At 44.4% G+C, this 25663-nt stretch overlaps 1 protein-coding gene across 1 annotated transcript in view; it reads right to left on the bottom strand.

Moving 5' to 3' along the window:
* ZSWIM5 (zinc finger SWIM-type containing 5) overlaps positions 1 to 25663 on the bottom strand; it is a 256622-nt gene that overhangs the window by 67645 nt on the left and 163314 nt on the right. Inside the window, exon 8 of the mRNA XM_069232815.1 lies at positions 8789 to 8926. Coding sequence (XP_069088916.1) covers positions 8789 to 8926 — 138 coding nt within the window. The remainder of the gene's footprint in view (positions 1 to 8788; positions 8927 to 25663) is intronic.

Genomic DNA, 25663 nt, shown 5'->3' with positions numbered 1-25663 from the left:
TGGGAGGAAGGTCAAAAGCTGTCAACTGCTGCCGCTCAATCTCCATGCAAGAAGGTGGACAGTAGACATGTTCGGGTCAAAAACCCTCCCCTGCTGCAGCAGGAGAGCCTCCAGAAGGGGCAGTCTGGCTGGAGGATCTCCATGCTTTGTCCAATGTTATGTTTTCATTTTTGATAAATGTGTTGCAAAGTCATTTACTGAATGCTGTTGAGGCTCAAGACCCATGACCTCTACCTTTGTTCCTTCCTGAAAACATCAGCTTTTGAAGGTAGTACTGCTGCCAAGATCCTGTGTGCAAACACGTAGGTGGGTATAATCTTTCAAATGCAGTTGCATAAAGTTGCATTCCCTTCTGATTGCAGCCCACCTTTAAAGGATCCAGTGGTCTGAACGGCCCCCAGAGCTTTAGCCATGTTATCCTTCCTCTACTCCAGGGATTGACTGAGCTCAGTGCTAAACAGATTTTTCTACTGAAGAACATGTAAATACTGTTACTCTGAACCTCAGGTTTAAAAGAAACCTGTTACTTACCAATAAGAATGGGTTTGAGCTTGATGGCCATTATAGATTCGCAGGTTGTGCATTATTCCACCATCCAGTGGATGAATCCATGAAGAGTTTAAACTTAAATCTTTTTCTTAAGGTGTGCAACATAGGCAATCTATTTGACTCAAACATCAAGCATAAGCCCACAGTACCCCTAATGTGAATTCAATGTTGGCTTCCTTATTTTACCACTCCCTCCTTCACTGGGGAGGTGGGATGTTTTCATCAGGAATCTAGAAGAGCTTCAAGCTATAAAATCATTCTTACAGGTATGTAAATGTTTTCCAATGCTGTGCTAAAGCTCCTCTAGGGAAAGGATCCACAGCATGTGAATTTGGGGGTAGGAGCATGCACTCTACGAGTGTCTAGGTAATCCAGGGAGTAAGAAGACAGGGTCCAATATTGCTTGCATTGTTTGATCTGGTTTTGGAATTAAAATGTACATCAAGTATAATCCTGTGCATCTCTTGCAGAGGCACCTCTTCTAACAGTATTCTTTTACTGCAACACCTCATTCTAAATATCTGTTACTGGCCTTTTGTATCGGGGTTTTATTTTTAGAGGTTTCTGAACAAACTATAAAAAATATCCCCTCTCCAAGGTTAGCACCCATAAGCCTATTATGGGCACTTGGGTTATTAGAAAGTCCTTTGCCCTCTTTTTTTCTGGTGTTTTATGTTTTGGAGAGGCTACAGCAGAGCCATAGGGACCGACCTGCTCCAGAGGTGTTACTGCTGGTTTTGCCTCTTTCACAAAAAGTAGTTATAGACTGATGTGGTTGCTGCCACTGGCCTATTTATGTGTGCTGGCACTCTGTGGCTTGTTTCTGGGATTTGGTTGTGTAGAGTATTTTTCCTTGACCTCTTCTGTCGTAACGTCTCACTCTGTTATAAGTTCAGCCTAATTTTTACTGCTTCCATTGCCCTTGCTATCTTAGCCACTTGCCTACTTTCCAGGAACTGGACTACTTCAGGGCCAAATAAGTGATTATCTGTGAAAGGCATTTCTGATAATTACTTATATCAGGTTTGAAACCGGAAATGTATAACCTGGCAAGTCTATGCAGTAGTCTCTGTGGAGCGCTACCTTGCTGATACCTTGCTGTATCAGCTGAATCCAGTGCAGATTTCTGGTATGAAGTTCTTACTGTCTTCTGTCATTGCTATTTATCTTCTGTTACTAAGGTGTTTCATGAGGTCTTCTATACCATACCAATGTAGATGGGCATATCTGTTTAGGAGAATGATTGAATTTGCTTTCTACTCAGTGTAGGAGCTATCCTTTCCATTTTCCTTCCCATCGCCTCCATTTTCCATCCCACCGCCTCCAAACTTTTATTGTTCTTTCCTGGCATTAGCCCCAGAGTTGCAGGGGATGTTACTCTTTTCCTTGATGTGGAGACTGAGTGAATTAGGGTCTATATGTGCCCAAGTGTATTTTGGATCTTGGGTTGATGCATTACACATTTCCTGTGTTCCTATAAATCGGAAGTATGGTCTCCAACAAGAAGCATACCTTCCTGTACTACTTACATCTAGCACAGCACCGAGTCAGCCCTTCTTACTGTAACTGAGTCAGCTCGTCAGCTTTTGGATCAAGGGACTCATGTGGCTATTATTTTGCTTGATCTGAGTGCAGCCTTCGACACGGTCGATCACGATCTTCTTTGCTGCAGACTTTCAGAAATAGGGGTAAAAGGATCTTCACTGTCTTGGCTCTCCTCTTTTCTCAAAGGTAGATCCTTTCAAGTTCTGGACTGCACTTTTTTCTCTAATATTTTCCTCCCATTGACCTGTGGAGTCCCCCAGGGCTTCTCTCTTAGTCCCACTCTTTTTAATGTTTATTTGTCCCAGTTAGCTAAAGTGATCGCTCCTCACAACCTCTCATTGGTCACTTATGCAGACGACACTCAATTAGTGGTGTCCCTCTCCAGCTCTGGAGACTCGTCTGTGGATAACCTCTCTTGCTGTATGAGGGATATCACTGATTGGATGATCAAATCCAAACTTAAATTTAACAGGAAGTCGGAAGTTTTGGTCTTAGGCAATGGTCCCTCTGCCTCTCCTCTCCTCTCATCATTTTCAGATACTTTTAACAACCTCCCCCCTCCCAAAACACAGGTTAAGAGTCTGGGCGTGTGGCTCGATCCTCGGCTTACCATGGATTCTCAAGCCAATAAAGTTTCCTCCACTTGTTTTGGTCTCCTACGTGCTTTCAGGAAGATTCTTACTCTTCTCCCTCCCACGGCCAGAAGAATTCTTATTCAAACCTTAATTCTTTCCCGGCTTGGCTACGGGAATTCTTTGTTTCTTAGCTCTCCGCTTTACGTAATAAAGAAGCTGCAGAGAGTGCAAAATGCAGCAGCCAGGCTTCTTATTCAATTACCAAAATATTCTTCTGCTAAACCGGCTATTTCTACTCTCCACTGGCTCCCCATTAAGGAGCGGATTCATTTTAAATCACTGCATTGTTCACAGGGCCCTACATGGTAGGGGTCCAACTTTCTTAAGAAAACTGATTTTTAAATATATTCCATCTAGGAGCCTACGGTCTTCCTCTCTTCGGTATGTCCATATTTTTCGGTTCAAGAGAGCCTGGGGTAGTAATTCCTTCTCTAGTAAGGCCGCCCGTCTCTGGAATGCCCTTCCTTTGGAGCTACGCCATGAATCCTCAGAGCGACTCTTCAGGAAAAAACTTAAAACTATTATTTTCTGTAACTAACTCATTCCTTTCCTCCTGTACGTAATTCTGCTGCTGTTATCGCTGGGATGCCCTTGGGTAACTATGCGCTCTATAAATCCAAAAAACTAAACTAAACATCTACATTCCAAAGGCCTCTGCTGGTCTTGACTTCTTCATGGGAATATCATAAGGAAGACCTACCCTCAAGGGACAAAGTTAATTCCTAAATGTTGAACATCTCTGGATATACGTCCTTCCGGATGTGAAAATCTTTCTCTCCATCTATATCCTCTTTCTCAACCTCTGTTTCGGGACTATTTTTGTTTGCCATGCTTTATCTCCTGTCTAGATCCTTTAGCCCCCTCAAAGGTTTTGGTAATTTACGCACAGCCATGGATTCCTCAAACAAACTTTCTCTTCTTTATCACATGCCCAATTTCTACTGCAGGGCCCTCTTTTTCCTCTCAACCTCGATGGTGTCCAAGATATTGCCCCCAAAAGGGCTTATTTTTAGTGTCTGTCTGCCTTTCTTTCCTTTTTTGAGCAACATCACCCTCTAAATGCAAGCCAATGGCCCTGGGCACTCCCTTTACAGTGGCCTATTCTTTGGATATGGTAGGGTGGGAAATATCAACAACCCTCTCAAATAACGACTTCTTTGGCATCAGGAGTTTGTGACTTTCCTTAACTGCTTTAAGTTGGAGTTCTGCGTTTGTATTGGAAGCCTGGCCTTTCAACGGTTTCAAAAGCACTTTAATCTGGGGCATTGTAGGTGTAGGGTGTGACCTCTTTATGAGCTGCGGTTTTGACCTCCAGAATGATGCTTACCCACCAAGAGCTTTCTGATCAGTCTGCCATCTTACGAAACCCATGTCCTTCCCCTGTCCAGACATGTCCGCTCTGGCCCACTGAGCAAATAAAACCTCATCACTATGTACTGGGGATTTTGGTTTAAAAAGCAAACAGGCTTAACAGTCTTCAGACTTGTGGGCTTTGGGAAGTACAATATGCATATTGGATATTCTTCATACAGGGCAAAAGGATAGCAATTCAAACAAAAATTGAAGATTGTGCTTCTACTAGAAAATTAATTGAGGAATCACGGGGACACCACCAATATATCCCATTCCAGGCTACTTTGAACCCCTCTGAAAATAATCCGAAACCCTTGATCCAACATCTATCTTGGTTACCTTTGGTAGCTTTAGATAATTCCTTAACTACTACTTTGTTCCGTTTCAGAACCTGTTGACCGTATTTTTGAACCACTTTCAAACCCAAAGGCAGAAGCAAAAGAATCTAAAATGGAGATCACGTAAAGGAGCATTATCTGCTTACGGTCATCCTCACAGTGACTAGTACAAACTGTCCACATCAAAAGAAAACTAAGTTTGTAATTCGGTACTTCCACTCAACCACTGGATGGCAGAATATAAGAGATGGAGAAATGTACACAACATTAGCTATTTACTGACTGTCTGCAGTGCCCACCGCTAAGTTAAAACACTAATTTCCAAAGTTTTTAATCTCCATGATAATTACTTTTGCTCTTTTTTGAAACTTTTGGTAAGCATACCTGTTGAAAAGTGCAATGGAAATGCCCATGCGCCACCGAGCTGCAGCTGATGCTTACATCCGACAGATGGTGGACCATGTGCGGCTGAAAATAGAGCTCTTCGCCAAGCTGTAGCCACAATTAGAATGTGCTTCTAAGTGGATTTATTGTACTTTGGGTGTCAAATAGAAAGCTTTGCATTTCTTTTCTGTTTTTAGGTCAACGTTTTTGCTGTGGCTGATTTACGAAATATCTCCATCATGTAAGATTGTAGGCAGCATAGACAAGTAGCAATGGCTTTAACGCTTTTAACACAAACACACGTACATCTTCTTGCTCTGTGTCCATCTGTACTACATACAAATGTGTCAGCTGCCGTTTTTATACATTTGTGACAATGTGAAGTCGTAAGGAGGAGACAGTGTACTTGTTTAGAGTTCAATGTCTCCCTGGGAAGACTGCTTCTATTATCTTGCCAAACTGTCTTCTTTCTGTATGTTAAATTGTACACATGGATCTTTTGTACCTGGGGGTCAAGCCCTGATTCTCTCTCACCTCCCCCCCCCTTCAATAGGCAAGCCTCCTCAAGCCTTTACTAATGAAACTTCTGTTACTGGTGAAAGTATCTTATTTCCCTTAGACCCTCAATGTCTTATTTAGATCATTTAATATGGAAGAGTGGGAACTTTCTATAAACATAGCACCTTCTTAAAGCTTATTCTTCGAGAGTACAGCTATCTTAGCATCAAGAGTATGTTTAATTCTCCTAGCACTGACAACTTGTTTCTGGGGTAATTCCTGGCCCCATAGCATTTTCGTTCCCTTTGAGCTCCATCTTATTCTGAATTAAATATCCTTTATCTTACCTCTTGAACGCTATAATGCTCTCAAGTCATGCCAGTAGGTTTATCTTTTGGGTTAATGAAGTTGATTATACTCTGAAGTACAGTCTGCATGTTTTTGGCTTCAATCGTGCTGACATCCAGTATAAAGAATTATCCCTACACTTGGAATCTCCATCATTCTCAGTTACAAGATCTTGTGGTTTGGATGACTCCTTACCATAAACGTTTTGTCTGGATTCATAAGGGTGTGAATTACAAATGGCCAGTGTACAATGTTCAAAATACATCAACTGCTTTACTTTGTAGACCTTTACCTTGTTTGTTTATCAAACATTCTGATGTCTATTATTGGTGCCTTTGTTGACCTGCGATCTTTCAAAAGTCAATGTGCCAGGAATATTTTTTTCTAGGAATCAGTCTTTGGCTTGAAAGAGGAGCAGGCATTACAATCCTCTGACTTAGGGTCTCTTGGGTGGCACATCATACATACTGGATGCTAGTTCACAGCAAACGTTCAGCTGCAGTTGGAACATAAGTTAAGCACATATTCATAGTCTAAAACAGCGTTGAAGAGGCACCGAGACAACACCCCTTCCCATACACATTCTCTGACCAAGTCAAAGATGCCTCTCCAAAAACCTGACCCCCCAGAACCTGGGATGTAAGGCAACTGGAACCTCTAAGTGACCACTGGATTAGTTAATAAAAGCTCTACTTATCTCGAGGGCTCAGCTGGTACACCTGTAAACCCCATAGTTTTATTTTGCTAACATTTGCAATGCAATAGGTCTCGCATTTACTGGAGTTGGAGCTATTGGCATTGTAAATGCATAACTGGACTTTTTGGCTATATTAATTGGTCAACGCTGCCACATATTTTGGTCCTTTCTGCCACACAATTCCAGTGGCGCTGTATATAACTAAAGGGCTTAGTAGGCCTACTGGAATATGGTTTTTAAAAAAATAAAAAAATAATATTTGTTCAGCATTGGACTTGTGGATAGGTTTCAAACGAGTTTTCCAACAGGGAAAAATAGGCAAATCGTCTGCAGAGTCTCGATATTACTTAAAACAAATATTCAAGGCTGGACCCACCTCTACTTTTAAAACACCAAAAAACAGAACGTAGCATGTGACTTTGAAGACACAGGGTGATGATAGCTATTACTCTGTACCATTACTGTGGAACAAATGCTGCAGATGTGATAGGGTTAAGGACGCCAGTGCCACCTTCTGCATGCTCCTCACAACAAGTTTCCATTTTCCAAGACCAGACTCGGTCTGTTTAACCTTAAATCCATTTTTTTTTTTAATCGCAGCAACTAAAGTGGAGGGTCAAGGAGGCTAGGGAAATGACAGGCCGAGATAAAGGGAAAGAAAGAAAAGAGAAGCACAAGAATGGGGAAGCCATGCCATGACTGACTGAAGGAGAGAAACAAAAAGGAATTCACCTACAGTAGAACATTTTGGCAATTGTGTAATCATCCATGTAACCGGGTCGGTCCCCAAGGCGGGACACACAAAGCATTTACCTACAACATCAAGGGATTTTTGAAAGGCAGGTCTAGGAACGAATGAAAGTGAGGGGAGTGAGATGGGCGTGGTGCAAGTCCACAGATAGCACGTCTGAAAGCAGCGCTTGTGCGCTGCTACGCTCGACCTAAAAAAAGAATTTAAGTTCGGAGTCACATACAGGCTTACGGTTGATGTCATAGTGAGTAACATTACTCTACCCTGGTGAATGCCCAAAAGGAGAAAAAAAAAAAAAGAAAAGAAAAAAAAAAAACACACGATCCTGATTTTCTACGTGTTCTTTGAAGGGGATTTCCATACCAAATGTTAATCCATTGTCAGCCAGTGGGTGAAACAGACTAGATTCATTTCGGATAGCCAGGTTTAGATCCACCAATATGGCAGATGCGACTCATGTTTTTGCTTAGTGATCTAATGTTAGTCAACTACCACTTGTTAATTATTATAGTCAGAAGGAGCTGAAAGGTTTGGTTAATTGTATCCCGCTGATCACTTGCTATGCTGTCGAGGTGGAGTAGGTGTACCCCTGAAGTTGGCATGATGCATACTGGGACTGTGGTGGCACTCAGCCTTAGAGTCATTTATATGAAATGATATGCCGACTGATACAATTTCTATTTAATTTGTCTCTTAAAATGAAGAACACAGAAAAGGTGGATCAATGTAGCGTCCTGTAGGTTTTTTTAAACCATATGGATATGAGTTTTTTCGTTTTTTAAAATTTTGTGCTAAGGACCTTAAAGAAACAAAAGAAAATATTGCTTACATACAGCCACTGTTTATGGTGATGGACTTCCCATCAGTTGAATGGGCGTTTGGGAGATCCTGCATGCATGTGTATGTATTATAGAACTTAGTCTAATGTTTGTGACAATAAATGAAGTAGAGCAATAATTAGAGAAACAAAATGTGCCTTTCATCCAGAGGAAAGATATCAAAATAGTAATGTACTGACAAAAAAGGGAAATACCGAGACGTTAAATGCGGACACCTGCCAATACGTTGGTGAAATGGGAACTTCTTATGATTGGTGTGCAGTGTGGGCAAGGGGTATGTGGAAGTACACTGCAGCTCCACGTAAGACTTTTGAGTGTTCTTTTGCTGCAGCTTTTCCCCCTCTTTAGTCATCCCTTTGGCTGCAGGAAGGAGGGACAAGTGGATGACAACACAATGCTTAAAGAGACAACAGTGAAGATGAACCTGCAGGGTACAAAAGCTACATTCACCCACCATCTCATTTACTGACAAAACAAATGGACAACTCAAAAGCAAATATAAACAAAATGTAAACAGAAAGGTAAACTTTTATATGGCCATTTATGGGGCAGTGGTTTCAAATTAGAAAAAAAGTGAAGCTTAAGAAACTTAAGCCAAAGATATCATGTTATCCTATCGAGTAACTTTTTTAGGATCACCCATGTAGATTTTAAACATAACCAGGATCAAATGAAACCGAGCTCAAATGTACTGCAAGCTGGCATCAGAGCCACCATTCACAGTACAATGCGATAATGTGGATTGGACCATTCGGAACCATGTGGCTCTATAACCTCGACTCAAACCATCACAGCCCCACCACACAAGTGCTCCATAATCTGCAGACAGTTCGATCAGGAAACTTCCTCACCTGCTGCCTCCATGGAGTTGTCGTCGTCGAACCGGCATGCTTCCGTCAATGTGGTGAACAAGCAGCCCATGGGGTCAAGGGGGTGTCCAACCCAGCCTTCCAGGTTGGTAATAGTCGTCGCACTCCTCTGCAGCAACTCTGGAAGAACACAGAAAGCTCTGAGGAAGCTGCTGCTTGCCGCTGCGTTACACCCGCTGCCTGCGTGTAGGCCTAGCCGCGCCGGACAGGGAAGGGGAACCACCTCATCTACCTTCCTGCCCATAGCTTCTCTCGTGGGTCTGCCCAAGTACAACTGAAGGGTGATTATGAAACAAATCATCCCTCCTGCCAAAAATTAGCTGAACGGGTGAAAAAAAAAAAAAACTTTAATGTGAAAAGAAAAGGTTGGCAAATGATACGGCACACAAGTTGAAATGTGCCATTTTTTCTGCACACACAAAAAAACTGCCATGTAGCATCTTAAAGGCTTAGACATTGTAGCAACCTCCTTTTCCTCATTCACACCTGTGAGCGAGAAAGGTAAAGGATGTATTTAATTTATTAAAACACCAGGACAATAAGGTCTTGAACCAATTACTATTTCCAAATCAGAAAAATAGTTTGAACATTTAGTACAATTTTAATGAATTAAGGGATTAAGACTTTCAATTGACTTTTTTTAAAAAACTAATCAAGTCTATTTGTGGAGAGTAACAAACTACAAAATCAGATTAAGTTACTCATGTCATAGATTAGCAGAAGGCAATCTATGCATGTGGACTTTACATACAACGTGTACAGAAAGCAACGGTCCAAGTTTGTAGTGTACCCAGCCAGAATAACTAAAAGCAGGACCAAATTCCACAAAAACGGGAGTAAAAATGCTTTCAGCCAAAGAAATGAACAGACAAGGAGGCATCTGGTACTATCTTCCTTCCATCTGCACTGCAGCTTTGAGGCAAGTGCAGGGTGTTACTATGTTTAATTCAGAGCTGCACGCTGCGGCGAAGACAGCAGTACCATACAAGTACCGCACACTGCTACGAGGAGATGAATGTTGCATGCTATGTTCAGACCAGTGTCTTATGCTGCTATGATGGGATCAGGGACTTTAGATCAAAGCCACACTATGCTCATGGTGAGGCCAAAACTACCATGAGAAAAAGTTCTATTTACTCAAATGGCTCTTTCAAACAAAACAAGTTTTTTAAATAAGGAAAATGTTACCCAGTAGACATCTGTTTGGGGCATGTAGGTCTGCAGATTCACATGCTGTGAATATATCACCATCTAGTGTTGGGCTCGGAGTTTTACAAGTTGTTTTTCTTCGAAGAAACCTTTGAGTCACAAGATCGAGTGACTCCTCTCGGTGATAGTGCGCATGGGCATAGAGTCCTTTGTTACATTGTTTTCCCGCAGGAGGGTAAAGTAAGGAGTGAATGATTGTATATGTACAAATATATAGCACGTAAAGAAGATTGCCATGCAATGTATATTGAAAATGTCACTTACCCAGTGTACATCAGTTCGTGGCATCAGTCGCTGAAGATTCACATGTTGTGCATAGCCCGCCATCTGGTGTTGGGTCGGAGTGTTACAAGTTGTTTTTCTTCGAAGAAGTCTTTCGAGTCACGGGACCGAGGGACTCCTCCTCTTTGTCTCCATTGCGCATGGGCGTCGACTCCATCTTCGATTGTTTTCCCCGCAGAGGGTGAGGTAGGAGTTGTTTGTTAGTAATAGTGCCCATGCAATGGAGTGAATAAGTATGTACGTATTTAAGATTTAATATATTTACAAATGTACAAAGTTGAAGCTAACTTCCAAACGGCTACAGGCTCCCGGGGAGGTGGGTGGGCACATGTGAATCTTCAGTGACTGATGCCACGAACAGATGTACACTGGGTAAGTGACATTTTCAGTTCGGTGGCATGTGTAGCTGCAGATACACATGTTGTGCATAGACTAGTAAGCAGTTATCTCCCCAAAAGCGGTGGCTCAGCCTGTAGGAGTGGAAGTAGTCTGAAATAAGGTTCTTAGTACGGCTTGACCTACTGTGGCTTGTTGTGCTGATAGCACGTCTACACAGTAGTGCTTGGTAAATGTGTGAGGCGTAGACCATGTGGCTGCCTTACATATTTCGTGCATTGAAATATTCCCTAGGAAGGCCATGGTAGCGCCTTTCTTTCTGGTTGAGTGTGCCCTTGGTGTAATGGGCAGCTGTCTTTTTGCTTTAAGGTAGCAGATTTGGATGCACTTAACTATCCATCTGGCTATACCCTGTTTCGATATTGGGTTTCCTCCGTGAGGTTTTTGAAATGCAATAAACAGTTGTTTAGTTTTTCTGATGTGTTTAGTTCTGTCGATGTAGTACATTAGTGCTCTTTTGACGTCTAATGTATGTAGTGCCCTTTCAGCTATGGAATCTGGCTGTGGGAAGAACACTGGTAGCTCTACCGTTTGATTTAGGTGGAACGGTGAAATAACCTTTGGCAAAAATTTAGGATTGGTCCTTAGGACTACTTTATTTTTGTGTAGTTGGATAAAAGGTTCTTGTATTGTAAACGCCTGAATTTCACTTACTCTTCTTAGAGATGTGATGGCGATGAGAAATGCAACTTTCCAGGTTAGGAATTGTATTTCGCAAGAGTGCATAGGTTCAAAGGGTGGACCCATGAGTCTTGTTAAGACTATGTTGAGGTTCCATGAAGGAACGGGTGGTGTCCTTGGTGGTATAATTCTTTTGAGGCCTTCCATAAACGCTTTAATGATAGGTATCCTAAATAGTGAATTTGAATGGGTAATCTGCAGGTATGCAGATATTGCTGCTAGGTGTATTTTAATGGAAGAGAAGGCCAGGTTCGATTTTTGTAAGTGTAGTAAGTAACCCACTACATCTTTTGGAGATGCGTGTAATGGTTGAATTTGATTACGATGGCAGTAGCAAACAAACCTTTTCCATTTGCTTGCATAGCAGTGTCTAGTGGATGGTCTTCTAGCTTGCTTTATGACTTCCATACATTCTTGTGTGAGGTTTAAGTGTCCGAATTCTAGGATTTCAGGAGCCAGATTGCTAGATTCAGCGATGCTGGGTTTGGATGCCTGATCTGTTGTTTGTGTTGTGTTAACAGATCTGGCCTGTTGGGCAACTTGACGTAGGGTACTACTGATAGGTCTAGCAGTGTTGTGTACCATGGATGCCTTGCCCATGTTGGTGCTATCAGTATGAGTTTGAGTTTGTTTTGACTCAATTTGTTTACTAGATATGGAAGGAGAGGGGGAAAAGCGTACGCAAATATCCCTGACCAGTTCATCCATAGGGCATTGCCTTGAGACTGCATGTGTGGGTATCTGGATGCGAAGTTTTGGCATTTTGCGTTCTCCTTTGTTGCAAATAAGTCTACTTGAGGTGTTCCCCAACGTTTGAAGTAAGTGTTTAGAATTTGGGGGTGAATTTCCCACTCGTGGACCTGTTGGTGATCGAGAGAGATTGTCTGCAAGTTGATTCTGGATCCCTGGAATAAACTGTGCTATTAGGCGAATGTGGTTGTGAATTGCCCATTGCCATATTTTTTGTGCCAGAAGGCACAGCTGTGTCGAGTGTGTCCCCCCCTGTTTGTTTAGATAATACATTGTTGTCATGTTGTCCGTTTTGACAAGAATGTATTTGTGAGTTATGATTGGTTGAAATGCTTTTAATGCTTGGAAAACTGCTAGTAGTTCGAGGTGATTTATATGCAGCTTTCTTTGATGTACGTCCCATTGTCCTTGTATGCTGTGTTGATTGAGGTGTGCTCCCCACCCTGTCATGGAAGCATCTGTTGTTATCACGTATTGTGGCACTGGGTCTTGGAAAGGCCGCCCTTTGTTCAAATTTATATTGTTCCACCATAGAAGCGAGAGGTATGTTAGGCGGTCTATCAACACCAGATCTAGAAGCTGACCCTGTGCTTGTGACCATTGTGATGCTAGGCACTGTTGTAAGGGCCGCATGTGCAACCTTGCGTTTGGGACAATGGCTATGCATGAGGACATCATGCCTAGGAGTTGTAATATCATCTTCGCCTGTATTCTTTGTGTTGGATACATGCGTTGTATAATCTTTTGGAAATTTTGAACCCTTTGTGGACTTGGAGTGGCTATTCCCCTTGTTGTATCTATTGTCGCTCCTAGGTATTGTTGTACTTTGCACGGCAGAATGTGTGATTTCGCATAGTTGATGGTGAAACAGAGTTTGTAGAGGGTTTGTATGACCTGATCTGTGTGGTGTGAGCACCTTGTCAGTGAGTCGGTCTTGATTAGCCAGTCGTCTAGATACGGGAATACGTGTATTTGCTGCCTTCTGATGTGTGCAGCCACTACTGCTAGGCACTTTGTGAAGACTCTTGGTGCAGTTGTTAAACCGAACGGCAATACTTTGAATTGGTAATGTATTCCTTTGAATACGAACCTTAGGTATTTCCTGTGCGACGGATGTATTGGTATGTGGAAATACGCGTCTTTGAGATCTAAGGTTGTCATGTAATCTTGTTGCTTTAGCAATGGTAACACTTCCTGTAGCGTGACCATGTGAAAGTGTTCTGATTTGATGTATGTGTTTAGTGTTCTGAGGTCTAGGATTGGTCTCAGTGTTTTGTCCTTCTTTGGTATTAGAAAGTACAGTGAGTAAACCCCTGTATTTGTTTGTGTATCTGGTACCAGTTCTATTGCGTTCTTTTGCAGTAATGCTTGAACTTCTATTTCTAGGAGGTCCGAATGTTGTTTTGATATATTTTGTGTTTTTGGTGGTATGTTTGGAGGGATTTGTACAAATTCTATGCAATAACCATGTTGGATAATTGCTAAGACCCAAGTGTCTGTTGTTATGTTCTCCCACTCTTGGTAATACTGACTTATTCTTCCCCCCCACTGGTGTTGTGTGGAGGGGATGAGTGACGTGTGAGTCACTGTTTGTTTGTAGGTGTTTTGGGGCCTTGAAATTTTCCCCTGCTTCTAGGGAATTGTCCTCCTCTGTATTGGCCCCGAAAGCCTCCCCTTTGGTACTGTCCCTGGTAGGTGGACGGTGTTGACTGTGAGGTACTGGGTTGTGTGGATTGACCCCGAAACCCCCCTCTAAAGGTTGTCTTGCGGAAGGTGTTGAAAGTGCCTCTGCTCTGCGGGGAGTAGAGCGCGCCCATGGCTTTTGCAGTGTCAGTGTCCTTTTTTAGCTTCTCAATTGCCGTGTCCACTTCAGGTCCGAACAATTGTTGCTCATTGAATGGCATATTGAGCACCGCCTGCTGTATCTCTGGTTTAAAACCAGATGTTCGTAGCCACGCGTGCCTTCGGATGGTTACTGCCGTGTTAACCGTTCTTGCTGCTGTGTCCGCTGCGTCCATAGAGGAGCGTATCTGGTTATTGGAGATGTTTTGGCCCTCCTCAACCACTTGTTTCGCCCTCTTTTGTAGTTCTGTGGGTAGATGCTCAATGAGGTGTTGCATCTCATCCCAGTGGGCTCTGTCATATCGCGCTAGGAGCGCTTGAGAGTTTGCGATGCACCACTGGTTTGCAGCCTGTACTGCGACCCTTTTACCGGCTGCATCGAACTTTCGGCGCTCCTTATCTGGGGGTGGTGCATCGCCCGATGTGTGGGAGTTTGCTCTCTTGCGAGCCGCCCCTACCACAACCGAATCTGGTGGCAGTTGTGAGGTGATGAAAGCTGGGTCTGTGGGAGGTGCTTTATATTTTTTTTCCACCCTCGGTGTTATTGCCCTACTTTTGACAGGCTCTTTGAATATGTCCTTTGCGTGCCTTAGCATTCCTGGGAGCATAGGCAGGCTTTGGTAGGTGCTATGTGTGGAAGAGAGGGTGTTGAAGAGGAAGTCATCTTCGACAGGCTCCGAGTGTAGAGACACGTTGTGGAACTCTGCTGCTCTAGCCACCACTTGTGAATATGCTGTGCTGTCTTCTGGTGGTGAGGGCTTTGTAGGATACACCTCAGGACTGTTGTCCGACACTGGGGCGTCGTATAAGTCCCAAGCATCTTGGTCCTGGTCACCTTGGCTTAAGGTTGTGTGAGCCGGTGAATGTGACGGAGTCTGTGCCGGTGAAATGGGAGCTACAGGTGGAGGAGAGGGTGGCGGAGTTACCTGCTTCACCAGTTTTGTTTGTGGTGTTTGTTCTTGTTGGAATTCCAGTCTCCTCTTCCTCCTAATAGGGGGAAGGGTGCTTATTTTCCCTGTTCCACTCTGTATAAAAATCCTTTTTTGAGTGTGGGCCACCTCAGTGGATTGTAATTCCTCTTCGAATCTATGCTTTCGCATTTGAGAGGACAGTGATTGTTCCTCTGAATAGGAACCGGTAGTTGGCTCGGTTGCGGGTCGTTTTGGCACCGAAACCATGTCCACGCTCTTTTCCGGCTCCGAGGCGACTTTCCTCTTTTTCGGAGTCGACCCCTCTCGGCGTCGATCCTCCTCGGTGCCGCTGTCTCTGCGTCGAGCAGCTTCGGCTCCGCTATCTCAGGGTCGATCTTTGCCGGCAGCACTATCTCGGTCCCGAGATGGCTGGGTGCCTGTGTCTCGACCAGAGTCGGACGATTTCGGCCTTCTTCGGTGCCGATGGTCGGTCACCGAGTTTATGGGTTGAGCCATGGCCTGATGGCAGTGGCGTCCCCTGGGCCTTGTCAGTTTTCTTATGTGCTATCTTCGACGTCTTACTCACTGTTTCATGGTCGTCGAATTCGTCCGAGTCCGATTCATGGATCGAGAAGGCTTCTACTTCTTCTTGTTCCTCGAAATCTCGGTGTCCTGTCGGCGTGGACGCCATTTGCAGTCTTCTGGCTCGGCGGTCACGGAGCGTTTTTCGGGACCGGAACGCACAACAGGCCTCACAAGTTTCTTCCCTGTGCTCGGGCGACAGGCACAGGTTACAGACCGAATGTTGGTCTGTATATGGGTATTTGTTGTGGCATTTAGGACAGAAACGGAACGGGGTCCGTTCCATCAGCGTCGATGTCACACGCGGTCGGGCCGACCAGGCCCCGACGGGGTATCGAAAACTACCCCGAAGGGCAACGGAGATGTTATCGTATCGATGCGATGTCGATGCTATCTAACCCGATCCCGAGCGCAACAATACCGACGTAATTTTCCGATTTTGAGCTAACTTTCCGTTCCGAAACCCGGAGCGAAAGGAACACGTCCGAACCCGATGGCGGAAAGAAAACAATCGAAGATGGAGTCGACGCCCATGCGCAATGGAGACAAAGAGGAGGAGTCCCTCGGTCCCGTGACTCGAAAGACTTCTTCGAAGAAAAACAACTTGTAACACTCCGACCCAACACCAGATGGCGGGCTATGCACAACATGTGTATCTACAGCGACAGATGCCATTGAACACATATTTACATAAAACAAAGTACTACAACAGCTATAGGCTTCTGGGAAGGAAGGAGGGCGCATGTAAATCTGTAGCACTACATGCCATGAACAGATGTACACTGGGTAAGTGACATTTTCCGTTCGATGGCATGTGTAGCTGCAGATACACATGCCGTGACTACACTGAAAAGCAGTCCCTCGTAAGTGAGCGGTGGCTAGCCCGTAGGAGTTAAATCAGTTTGAAATAGTGTTTTAAGCACTGCTTGACCAACATTTGCTTGTTGGTGAGATAGAACATCCACACAGTAGTGTTTAGTAAATGTGTGGTGTGGACCATGTGGCTGCTTTGCATATATCTGCCATTGGTATATTTCCTAAGAATGCCATTGAAGCTCCTTTCTTTCTAGTTGAATGTGCTTCAGAAGTTACTAATAGTTTCCTTTTAGCTTTAAGATAGCAAGTTTGAATACACTTTACTATCCACCTGGCCAATTTGTGTTTGGAAATGGGATTACCTTTGTGAGGTTGTTGAAGCCACAAAAAAGTTATTTAGATTTTCTAAACTATTTTGTTCTATCTATATAATAGATGAGAGCTCTTTTGAGATCAAGAGTGTGGAGAGCTCTTTCAGCAACAGAATCTGGCTGTGGAAAGAAGACAGTCAATTCCACTGACTGATTAATGTGAGAAGGTGAAATCACTTTGGATAGAAATTTTGGATTTGTCCTAAGTACTATTTTATGGTTGTGAACTTGGAAGGATTCTTCTCAAATGAATGCTGAATTTCACTTACTCTTAAGGAAGTAATTGCTACCAGGAAAGCAACCTTCCATGAGAGAAATTAAAGAGCACAATAATGCATGGGTTCAAATGGTGGACCCAGAAGCCTTGTGAGCACAAAGTTAAGATTCCATGCAAGCGCTGATGGAGCTCTAGTTGGAATAACTCTTAAGGCTTCCATAAAAGCTTTTATGACAGGTATTTTAAACAGAGGTATGTTGTCTGTTTTGGAGGTAGGCTGATATTGCTGTCAAAATAATTTTAATAGATGAATATGCAAGATTTGCTTTTTGTAAGTGAAGCAATTAACATGCAATATCCTTAACTGATGCTTTAAGTGGATCAATGTTTTAGGTTGGCAGTAATATAAAAAACATTTCCATTTATTTGCATAGCGCTGACTGGTTGTAGGTTTACGTGCTTGTTTTAGAAGGTCCATACCTTCTAATGGAAGCTGTAGGTATCCAAATTCTATGACCTCATGAGCCAAATCGCCAGGTTGAGCATACTGGGATTGGGATGCCTGATCTGACCTTTGTTTTGAGCCAATAGGTCTAGTCTGTTTGGGAGTTTGTGATGAGCTACTACTGACAGATCCAGCAATGTTGTATACCAGTGTTGACGTCTCCATGTGGGAGCTATGAGTATCATAGTGAGAGGTGTGACAGATTTTGCTGACCAGAAATGGAATTAGTAGGAGACGGGGGAAAGCGCAAGCAAATATCCCTGACCAACTGATCCATGGGGCATTGCCCTTGGATTGAGGGTGTGGGAACTTGGACGCAAAGTTTGGGCATTTTGCGTTTTCACTTGTTGCGAAAAGGTCTATGTGCGGTGCTACCCACATGTGAAAGTACTGTTGAATTACATGTGGATGAATCTCCCATTCGTGTATTTGTTGCTGTATACTGCTTAAGAGGTCCACAAGTTGGTTGTGTATCCCTGGGATGTACTCTGCTAGTAGTTGAATGTGATTGTGAATTGCCTATTTCCAAATTGTCTGTGCTAGAAGGGACAATTGGGATGAGGGTGTTCCCCTCCCCCTGTTTTTTTCAGATAATACATTGTCATGTTGTCTGTTCTTATTAACACTGTTTTGTGAGTGATCTGTGTTTGAATGCTTTGGAGTGTTAAAAACACTGCTAGCAATTCCAAGTGGTTTATTTGATAAGTTTGTTGTATTGAGTCCCATTCTCCCTGTATAGTAAGACTCTTGAGATTGGCTCCCCAACCTGTCATTGATGCATCTGTTGTGATTATGGTCTACATCACAGGGTCCCAAAATGGCCACCCTTTTGATAAGTTGGTATGATTCCACCATTGCCGCCATTTGCAAGTCTGCCGGTCCAACAACACTAGAGCTTGTAGTTGACCCTGTGCATGAGCCCATTGTTGCAATACACTGTTGCAGTGGTCTCCTGTTTAGATGTGCATTGGGCACTACTGCTATGCAGGATGCCATCATTCCCAATAGGCTCATGATAAACCTTACTGTGTAGGTTTGATGGACTTGTAATTGGGATATGAGTGTGTGAAACACTAATTTGTTGTGGATTTGGGTAGGCTAATGCTGACAGTGTTCAGAATTGCTCCTAGATATGGGTGAATTTGTGCTGGCTGAAGATGAGATTTTTGGTAATTGATTATGAACCATAGCCTGTTTTGGGTATCTATTGTGTATTGCGTGTGTGGTTGACAGTTTTGAATGGTGCTGGCTTTTATTAGCCAGTCATCCAGATATGGGAAAACATGTATGTACGGTCTTGTGAGGTATGCCGCGGCTACTGCTAGGCATTTTGTGAATACCCTTGGTGCTGTTGTTACTCCAAAGAGTAGTACTTTGAATTTATGGTGCTTGCCCATTATCACAAACTAAGTACTTGTGGTGTGCTGGATGCATAGGAATGTTTAAGTAAGCATCTTTTAGATCTAATGCTGTCATGTAGTCTTTTGTAACAAGGGAATGACATCCTGTAGAGTGACCATGTGAAAATGCTATGACAAGATCTACTGATTTAGAGGTCTGAGATTGAGAATTGGTCTGAGAGTGCCATCCTTTTTTGGTATGAAGTATAGAGAATATACCCCTGTCCCTTGCTGATTGATGGGAACCATCTCTATTGCCTCTGAGTGGAAGAGATTCTACCTCTCGTTTTAACACACCAATGTGTTCTGGAGAAAGCCTGTGTGAATGGGGAGGAATGTTTGGTGGAGTGGAGATAAGTTCTAGGCAATAACCATTCATTGTCATAATTGACAGTACCCACTGATCTGTTGTAATTTGTCGCCAGTGAGGATGGAAATATTGCAGTCTTCCTCCCACAGGAGATGTATGTTGTGTGGGGATGCAGGAAAAGTCACTGCTTTGATGAGGTGAAGGCACCTCATGCAGCAGCAGATCTATCTCTAGATCTGAAAGTGTGTCCTCTGTAAGAGCCCCTGAAAGATCCCCAGGGATAATATTGCTATCCCTGTTTTTGTTGGGATGTAGAGGCCTCTGAAGTTTGTGGCTTAAACCCCTCAAATAAAGGTTTCTGAAATGAGCCACGAAAATGTGTTGTGTAACGGGCTCCTATGGCTTTTGCTGTTTCAGAGACCTTTTTTTAATTTGTCAATGGTTGTATCCACCTCAGGTCAAAACAGTTGCTGTTTATTAAATGGCATATTAAGGACCGCTTGTTGTATTTCTGGTTTAAATCCGGAGGGTCTCAACCAAGCATGCCGTCTAACCATAACACTAGTGTTAATTTCCCCTAGCTGCTGTGTCAACTGCGTCTAGTGCTGATCTAATCGAATTATTGGCAATGGATTGCCCTTCTGTCACTACTTGCTGTGCTCTTTTTTGGTGTTCCTTTGGGAGGTATTGAAGGCACTCCTGCATCTCATCCCAATGTGACCTATCGTACCTGGCTAAAAGAGCTTGGGAGATGGCAATTCTCTACTGATTTGCAGCTTGAGTTGCCACTCTTGCCTGCTGCATCAAAATTTGCGGCTCTATCAGGGGGAGGAGCAACCCCTGTGAACTGGCTATTTGCCCTTCTCCTGGTTGCACTGATCACGTTGGAATCATCTGGCAATCGCTATGATATAAAGACTGAATCATATGGTGCAGCTTTATATTTTATCTACTTTAGGTTTCAACATCCTAGCCTTGACTGGTTCTTTAAAAATGTCATCACCATGTTTTAACATACCTGGTAACACTGGCAAACATTGATATTGTTTGGGAGTTGAGGAAAGTGTGTTAAATAGGAAATCCTCTTCTATAGGCTCAGAGTGCATTTGTACACTATGATAAGTGGCTGCTCTGGAAATGACCTGATTATAGGATGTTGTGTCCTCAGGTGGAGACGGCCTTGTGGGATACAAATCGAGGTACTTGTAGGGCATTGGGTCAGAATTGTATATATCCCATGGATCAATTTAGTAAATATGGTCACCCATATAATTCTCATGTGAAGAAACTGGGGAATGTGTGGACAATTGTGTGGGTGAAGGTGGTGGAGTATGAGGTGGTGGAGAAGAGGGAAGATAAGGTGAATGTGGTGAAGAAGGCTGTTGCACAGTCTCTGGCTTCTCCTTGTGTTTACAAATCTTCACTGGTGAAGGGCCAGTTTCTTGTTGAAATGCTAATTTCCTCTTTGTGATAGGAAGAGAGGCAATAATCTTCCCTGTTTCTTTCTTGATTTGAATTCTACTTGGTCTAGATGTTTCATTTGTTTCCTGTTCTTACGATGAAACTGGTTTGCTTCCCATCAATGAATGCTTCAAAAGCTCGGTAGCAGCATGCTTTATATGGGGTCAAAAAGTGATTTGTTCAGTAGGCAAACTGTTTTGACTCTGAAGAGGAGCTTTGATGTTTCTGCTCCGAAGAAGAGCTGGGATGTTTTGGTTCCGATGTGCTATGTAGCCGCCTCGGTTCAAAAGTGGAAGCCTCCATTTTTCGACTAAGCCGAAACAGGCGTGGCAGTCTGTCGGAGTTAATCTTGGCCTTTTTCGGCCCTGAATCAGAGGGTCGGTCAACGATATGTTGCTTTCGGGTCGAACCATAGCCAGCAAGCCGTGGTCGACCCAATGCCTTGTGTGATTATTTTTTTGTGTGATGGGAAGAGGCTGCTGTACTCACATACTGCGCTGCAGGAAATATCTGGCTCTCCCCTTCTGAATACTGGCCGGAATCGGAGTCTCAGATGGAGATTGCAGTCTGTGCCTGTTACTCACCAAAGATGTCGGGCATTGGTTCTCGGAGAGGCGTACCATGTGTGTTTAATCTCCTCCTGTGCATGTTCTTCTGCGAAAATAGTAGTAGTGGCGTCCAGTGTCTTCGTCGCCATTTCAAACCGGCGCACTCTTTGGTCGTGGAGGGTCTTTTTGGTTTAAAAAGACAGGCAGGCAATGCAGTTCTCCTCCTTATGATCCAGGGACAAGTACAAGTTACACACCAGGTGTTGGTCGGTATGTGGGAATTTCGAATGGCACAGAGGGCTAAACCGAAATGGAGTCTGTTCTATCAGCTCTCCATATTCCAACACCACGTGGAAGAGTAGGTGTAAAGAAATGGCTCCCTGTTGCAGTTACCCCCCACTTTTTGCCTGATACTGATGCTGACTTGACTGAGAAGTGTGCTGGGACCCTGCTAACCAGGCCCCAGCACCAGTGTTCCTTCACCTAAAATGTACCATTGTATCCACAATTGGCACACCCTGGCATTCAGATAAGTCCCTTGTAACTGGTACTTCTAGTACCAAGGGCCCTGATGCCAAGAAAGGTCTCTAAGGGCTGCAGCATGTCTTATGCCACCCTAGAGACCCCTCACTCAGCACAGACACACTGCTTACAAGCCTGTGTGTGCTGGTGAGAACAAAATGAGTAAGTCGACATGGCACTCCCCTCAGGGTGCCATGCCAGCCTCTCACTGCCTATGCAGTATAGGTAAGACACCCCTCTAGCAGGCCTTACAGCCCTAAGGCAGGGTGCACTATACCATAGGTGAGGGTACCAGTGCATGAGCACTGTGCCCCTACAGTGTCTAAGCAAAACCTTAGACATTGTAAGTGCAGGGTAGCCATAAGAGTATATGGTCTGGGAGTCTGTCAAACACGAACTCCACAGCACCATAATGGCTACACTGAAAACTGGGAAGTTTGGTATCAAACTTCTCAGCACAATAAATGCACACTGATGCCAGTGTACATTTTATTGTAAAATACACCCCAGAGGGCACCTTAGAGGTGCCCCCTGAAACTTAACCGACTATCTGTGTAGGCTGACTAGTTTTAGCAGCCTGCCACAAACCGAGACATGTTGCTGGCCCCATGGGGAGAGTGCCTTTGTCACTCTGAGGCCAGTAACAAAGCCTGCACTGGGTGGAGATGCTAACACCTCCCCCAGGCAGGAATTGTCACACCTGGCGGTGAGCCTCAAAGGCTCACCTCCTTTGTGCCAACCCAGCAGGACACTCCAGCTAGTGGAGTTGCCCGCCCCCTCCGGCCAGGCCCCACTTTTGGCGGCAAGGCCGGAGAAAATAATGAGAAAAACAAGGAGGAGTCACTGGCCAGTCAGGACAGCCCCTAAGGTGTCCTGAGCTGAGGTGACTGACTTTTAGAAATCCTCCATCTTGCAGATGGAGGATTCCCCCAATAGGGTTAGGATTGTGACCCCCTCCCCTTGGGAGGAGGCACAAAGAGGGTGTACCCACCCTCAGGGCTAGTAGCCATTGGCTACTAACCCCCCAGACCTAAACACGCCCTTAAATTTAGTATTTAAGGGCTACCCTGAACCCTAGAAAATTAGATTCCTGCAACTACAAGAAGGACTGCCTAGCTGAAAAAACCCCTGCAGAGGAAGACCAGAAGACGACAACTGCCTTGGCTCCAGAAACTCACCGGCCTGTCTCCTGCCTTCCAAAGATCCTGCTCCAGCGACGCCTTCCAAAGGGACCAGCGACCTCGACATCCTCTGAGGACTGCCCCTGCTTCGAAAAGACAAGAAACTCCCGAGGACAGCGGACCTGCTCCAAGAAAAGCTGCAACTTTGTTTCCAGCAGCTTTAAAGAACCCTGCAAGCTCCCCGCAAGAAGCGTGAGACTTGCAACACTGCACCCGGCGACCCCGACTCGGCTGGTGGCGATACAACACCTCAGGAGGGACCCCAGGACTACTCTGATACTGTGAGTACCAAAACCTGTCCCCCCTGAGCCCCCACAGCGCCGCCTGCAGAGGGAATCCCGAGGCTTCCCCTGACCGCGACTCTTTGAACCTAAAGTCCCGACGCCTGGGAGAGACCCTGCACCCGCAGCCCCCAGGACCTGAAGGACCGGACTTTCACTGGAGAAGTGACCCCCAGGAGTCCCTCTCCCTTGCCCAAGTGGAGGTTTCCCCGAGGAATCCCCCCCTTGCCTGCCTGCAGCGCTGAAGAGATCCCGAGATCTCTCATAGACTAACATTGCGAACCCGACGCTTGTCTCTACACTGCACCCGGCCGCCCCCGCGCCGCTGAGGGTGAAATTTCTGTGTGGGCTTGTGTCCCCCCCGGTGCCCTACAAAACCCCCCTGGTCTGCCCTCCGAAGACGCGGGTACTTACCTGCAAGCAGACCGGAACCGGGGCACCCCCTTCTCTCCATTCTAGCCTATGCGTTTTGGGCACCACTTTGAACTCTGCACCTGACCGGCCCTGAGCTGCTGGTGTGGTGACTTTGGGGTTGCTCTGAACCCCCAACGGTGGGCTACCTTGGACCAAGAACTAAGCCCTGTAAGTGTCCTACTTACCTGGTTAACCTAACAAATACTTACCTCCCCTAGGAACTGTGAAAATTGCACTAAGTGCCCACTTTTAAAACAGCTATTTGTCAATAACTTGTAAAGTATACATGCAATTTTTATGATTTAAAGTTCCTAAAGTACTTACCTGCAATACCTTTCAAATGAGATATTACATGTAGAATTTGAACCTGTGGTTCTTAAAATAAACTAAGAAAAGATATTTTTCTATAACAAAACCTATTGGCTGGATTTGTCTCTGAGTGTGTGTACCTCATTTATGGTCTATGTGTATGTACAACAAATGCTTAACACTACTCCTTGGATAAGCCTACTGCTCGACCACACTACCACAAAATAGAGCATTAGTATTATCTATTTTTACCACTATTTTACCTCTAAGGGGAACCCTTGGACTCTGTGCATGCTATTCCTTACTTTGAAATAGCACATACAGAGCCAACTTCCTACAGTAGGTCCGAGAAGGGTGTTGGTGCCTCCAAAGTGCAGAAATTTGGGTCAAGTACATTAGGTTTGAAAACGCGATTGAGGTACAATACAGTCGCTGATACAAAGACAGAAGAGAAGAGTTTAGAATAGACCAAGCCGAGGAATAATGGAGTGAGAGGAAACTACATCCGAACCTGATGGCGGAGAGAACAATCTAACAAAGGACTCAATGCCCATGTGCAGTAACACTGGAGGAGGAGCTACTCGATCTTGTGACTCGAAAAGATTCTTCTAACAAAAACAACTTGCAACACTCCAAGCCCAACACTGGATGGCGGACTTATGCAAAGCATGTTTACCTTAAGCTACACATGCCATCGAACACATTTTTAGCACTGCCAGCTGAACCAATTACATTACTTCCTTAAACAATATAGTACTCCCAAACTAAAGGGATGAAATACTACAAACTCAGTTGTCTGGAGCATACATTTTTTTTTTTTTTTTTTTTAATATATAACAAATGTTTCACAAGATTTGCCAAAATTGATCTAAAATTGAATAATACAGTAAACAGCATTCAGATACTTGCAATATCCCCACCCACTCCTAAAACACTACCTTCCCTGGTCTAAGGAGAAATCTGTGACCCATGTCCCCGCCCGGTGGGCAAGCCACCAGCCACATAGCCTAATTTCTTCATCCAGACATGTTGCCATTGTATGAGGTGGATGCAACATGATGTCCCTGTAGTCTGCCCATCGCTGCCAGATTTTTGGGTGTTTTTGTGACAGCCCGGTGCCTCAAATACTAGGATCTCCAACCCCATACAGAATTCAAGTCCTCTCTTCTATGCAATCAGGAAGGGTGCTGTGGGGGATTTCCACATACGAGCTCTCTTTTTTGGCTATAGGGAGGCCCAGAAAAAGGAGTACCTGCTTGCATCTATTCCCACCAGGCCCTCAGTCAGGTATAAGATGGCTAGTTTGGGGTCCTGTTTAATCTCCCAGGCGAATACCTTGTCTAGGCAGCCAATCACACTCCACCAAAAAGGGGTCTAGGGTGGGAAATCCCCACACACTGTAATAGGGTGCCCTCTGCAGTGTCACATCCAAGGCATTGCAAGGATCCCACCACTCCCATTTGCCACAAAAAGTGCCTGGTGTAGTATGTCCCGTACACATATTTAAACTGAATAAGATGTAGCTGGGCCGAGATTGCTACCTCTTTTGGTGCCCTCGGGGCATCAGACCAATAGTCATCATCCAGGGTGACAAGGTTGTTTTCCCAGGCTAGTTGAAGGGAAGTGAGTGGACCCACCTCATTAATAATCAGTGAGCAGTATAAAGTGGAGATTTTATGAGCACCCATGTCAGGTAAATATCTAGGAGTCTGATGTGAGGTGTTAAGACATGCCGCAGATGGAGGTTGAGATGGAATTTATTATGGTGCAAATGAAATTTTTGCTGCAATTCCTGGAAGGATTTGAACACGGCGCCAGCCATGATATCCCCCAAGGTTGAGAGCAGGTCCCATTTTTGAAAGCCCTCTA

This window comes from Pleurodeles waltl, chromosome 4_2 (assembly GCF_031143425.1).
Source record: "Pleurodeles waltl isolate 20211129_DDA chromosome 4_2, aPleWal1.hap1.20221129, whole genome shotgun sequence".
Lineage (NCBI taxonomy): Eukaryota > Metazoa > Chordata > Amphibia > Caudata > Salamandridae > Pleurodeles > Pleurodeles waltl.
The sequence above is the reverse complement of the archived record's forward strand: the minus strand, read 5'-3'. Positions and strand labels throughout refer to the sequence as shown.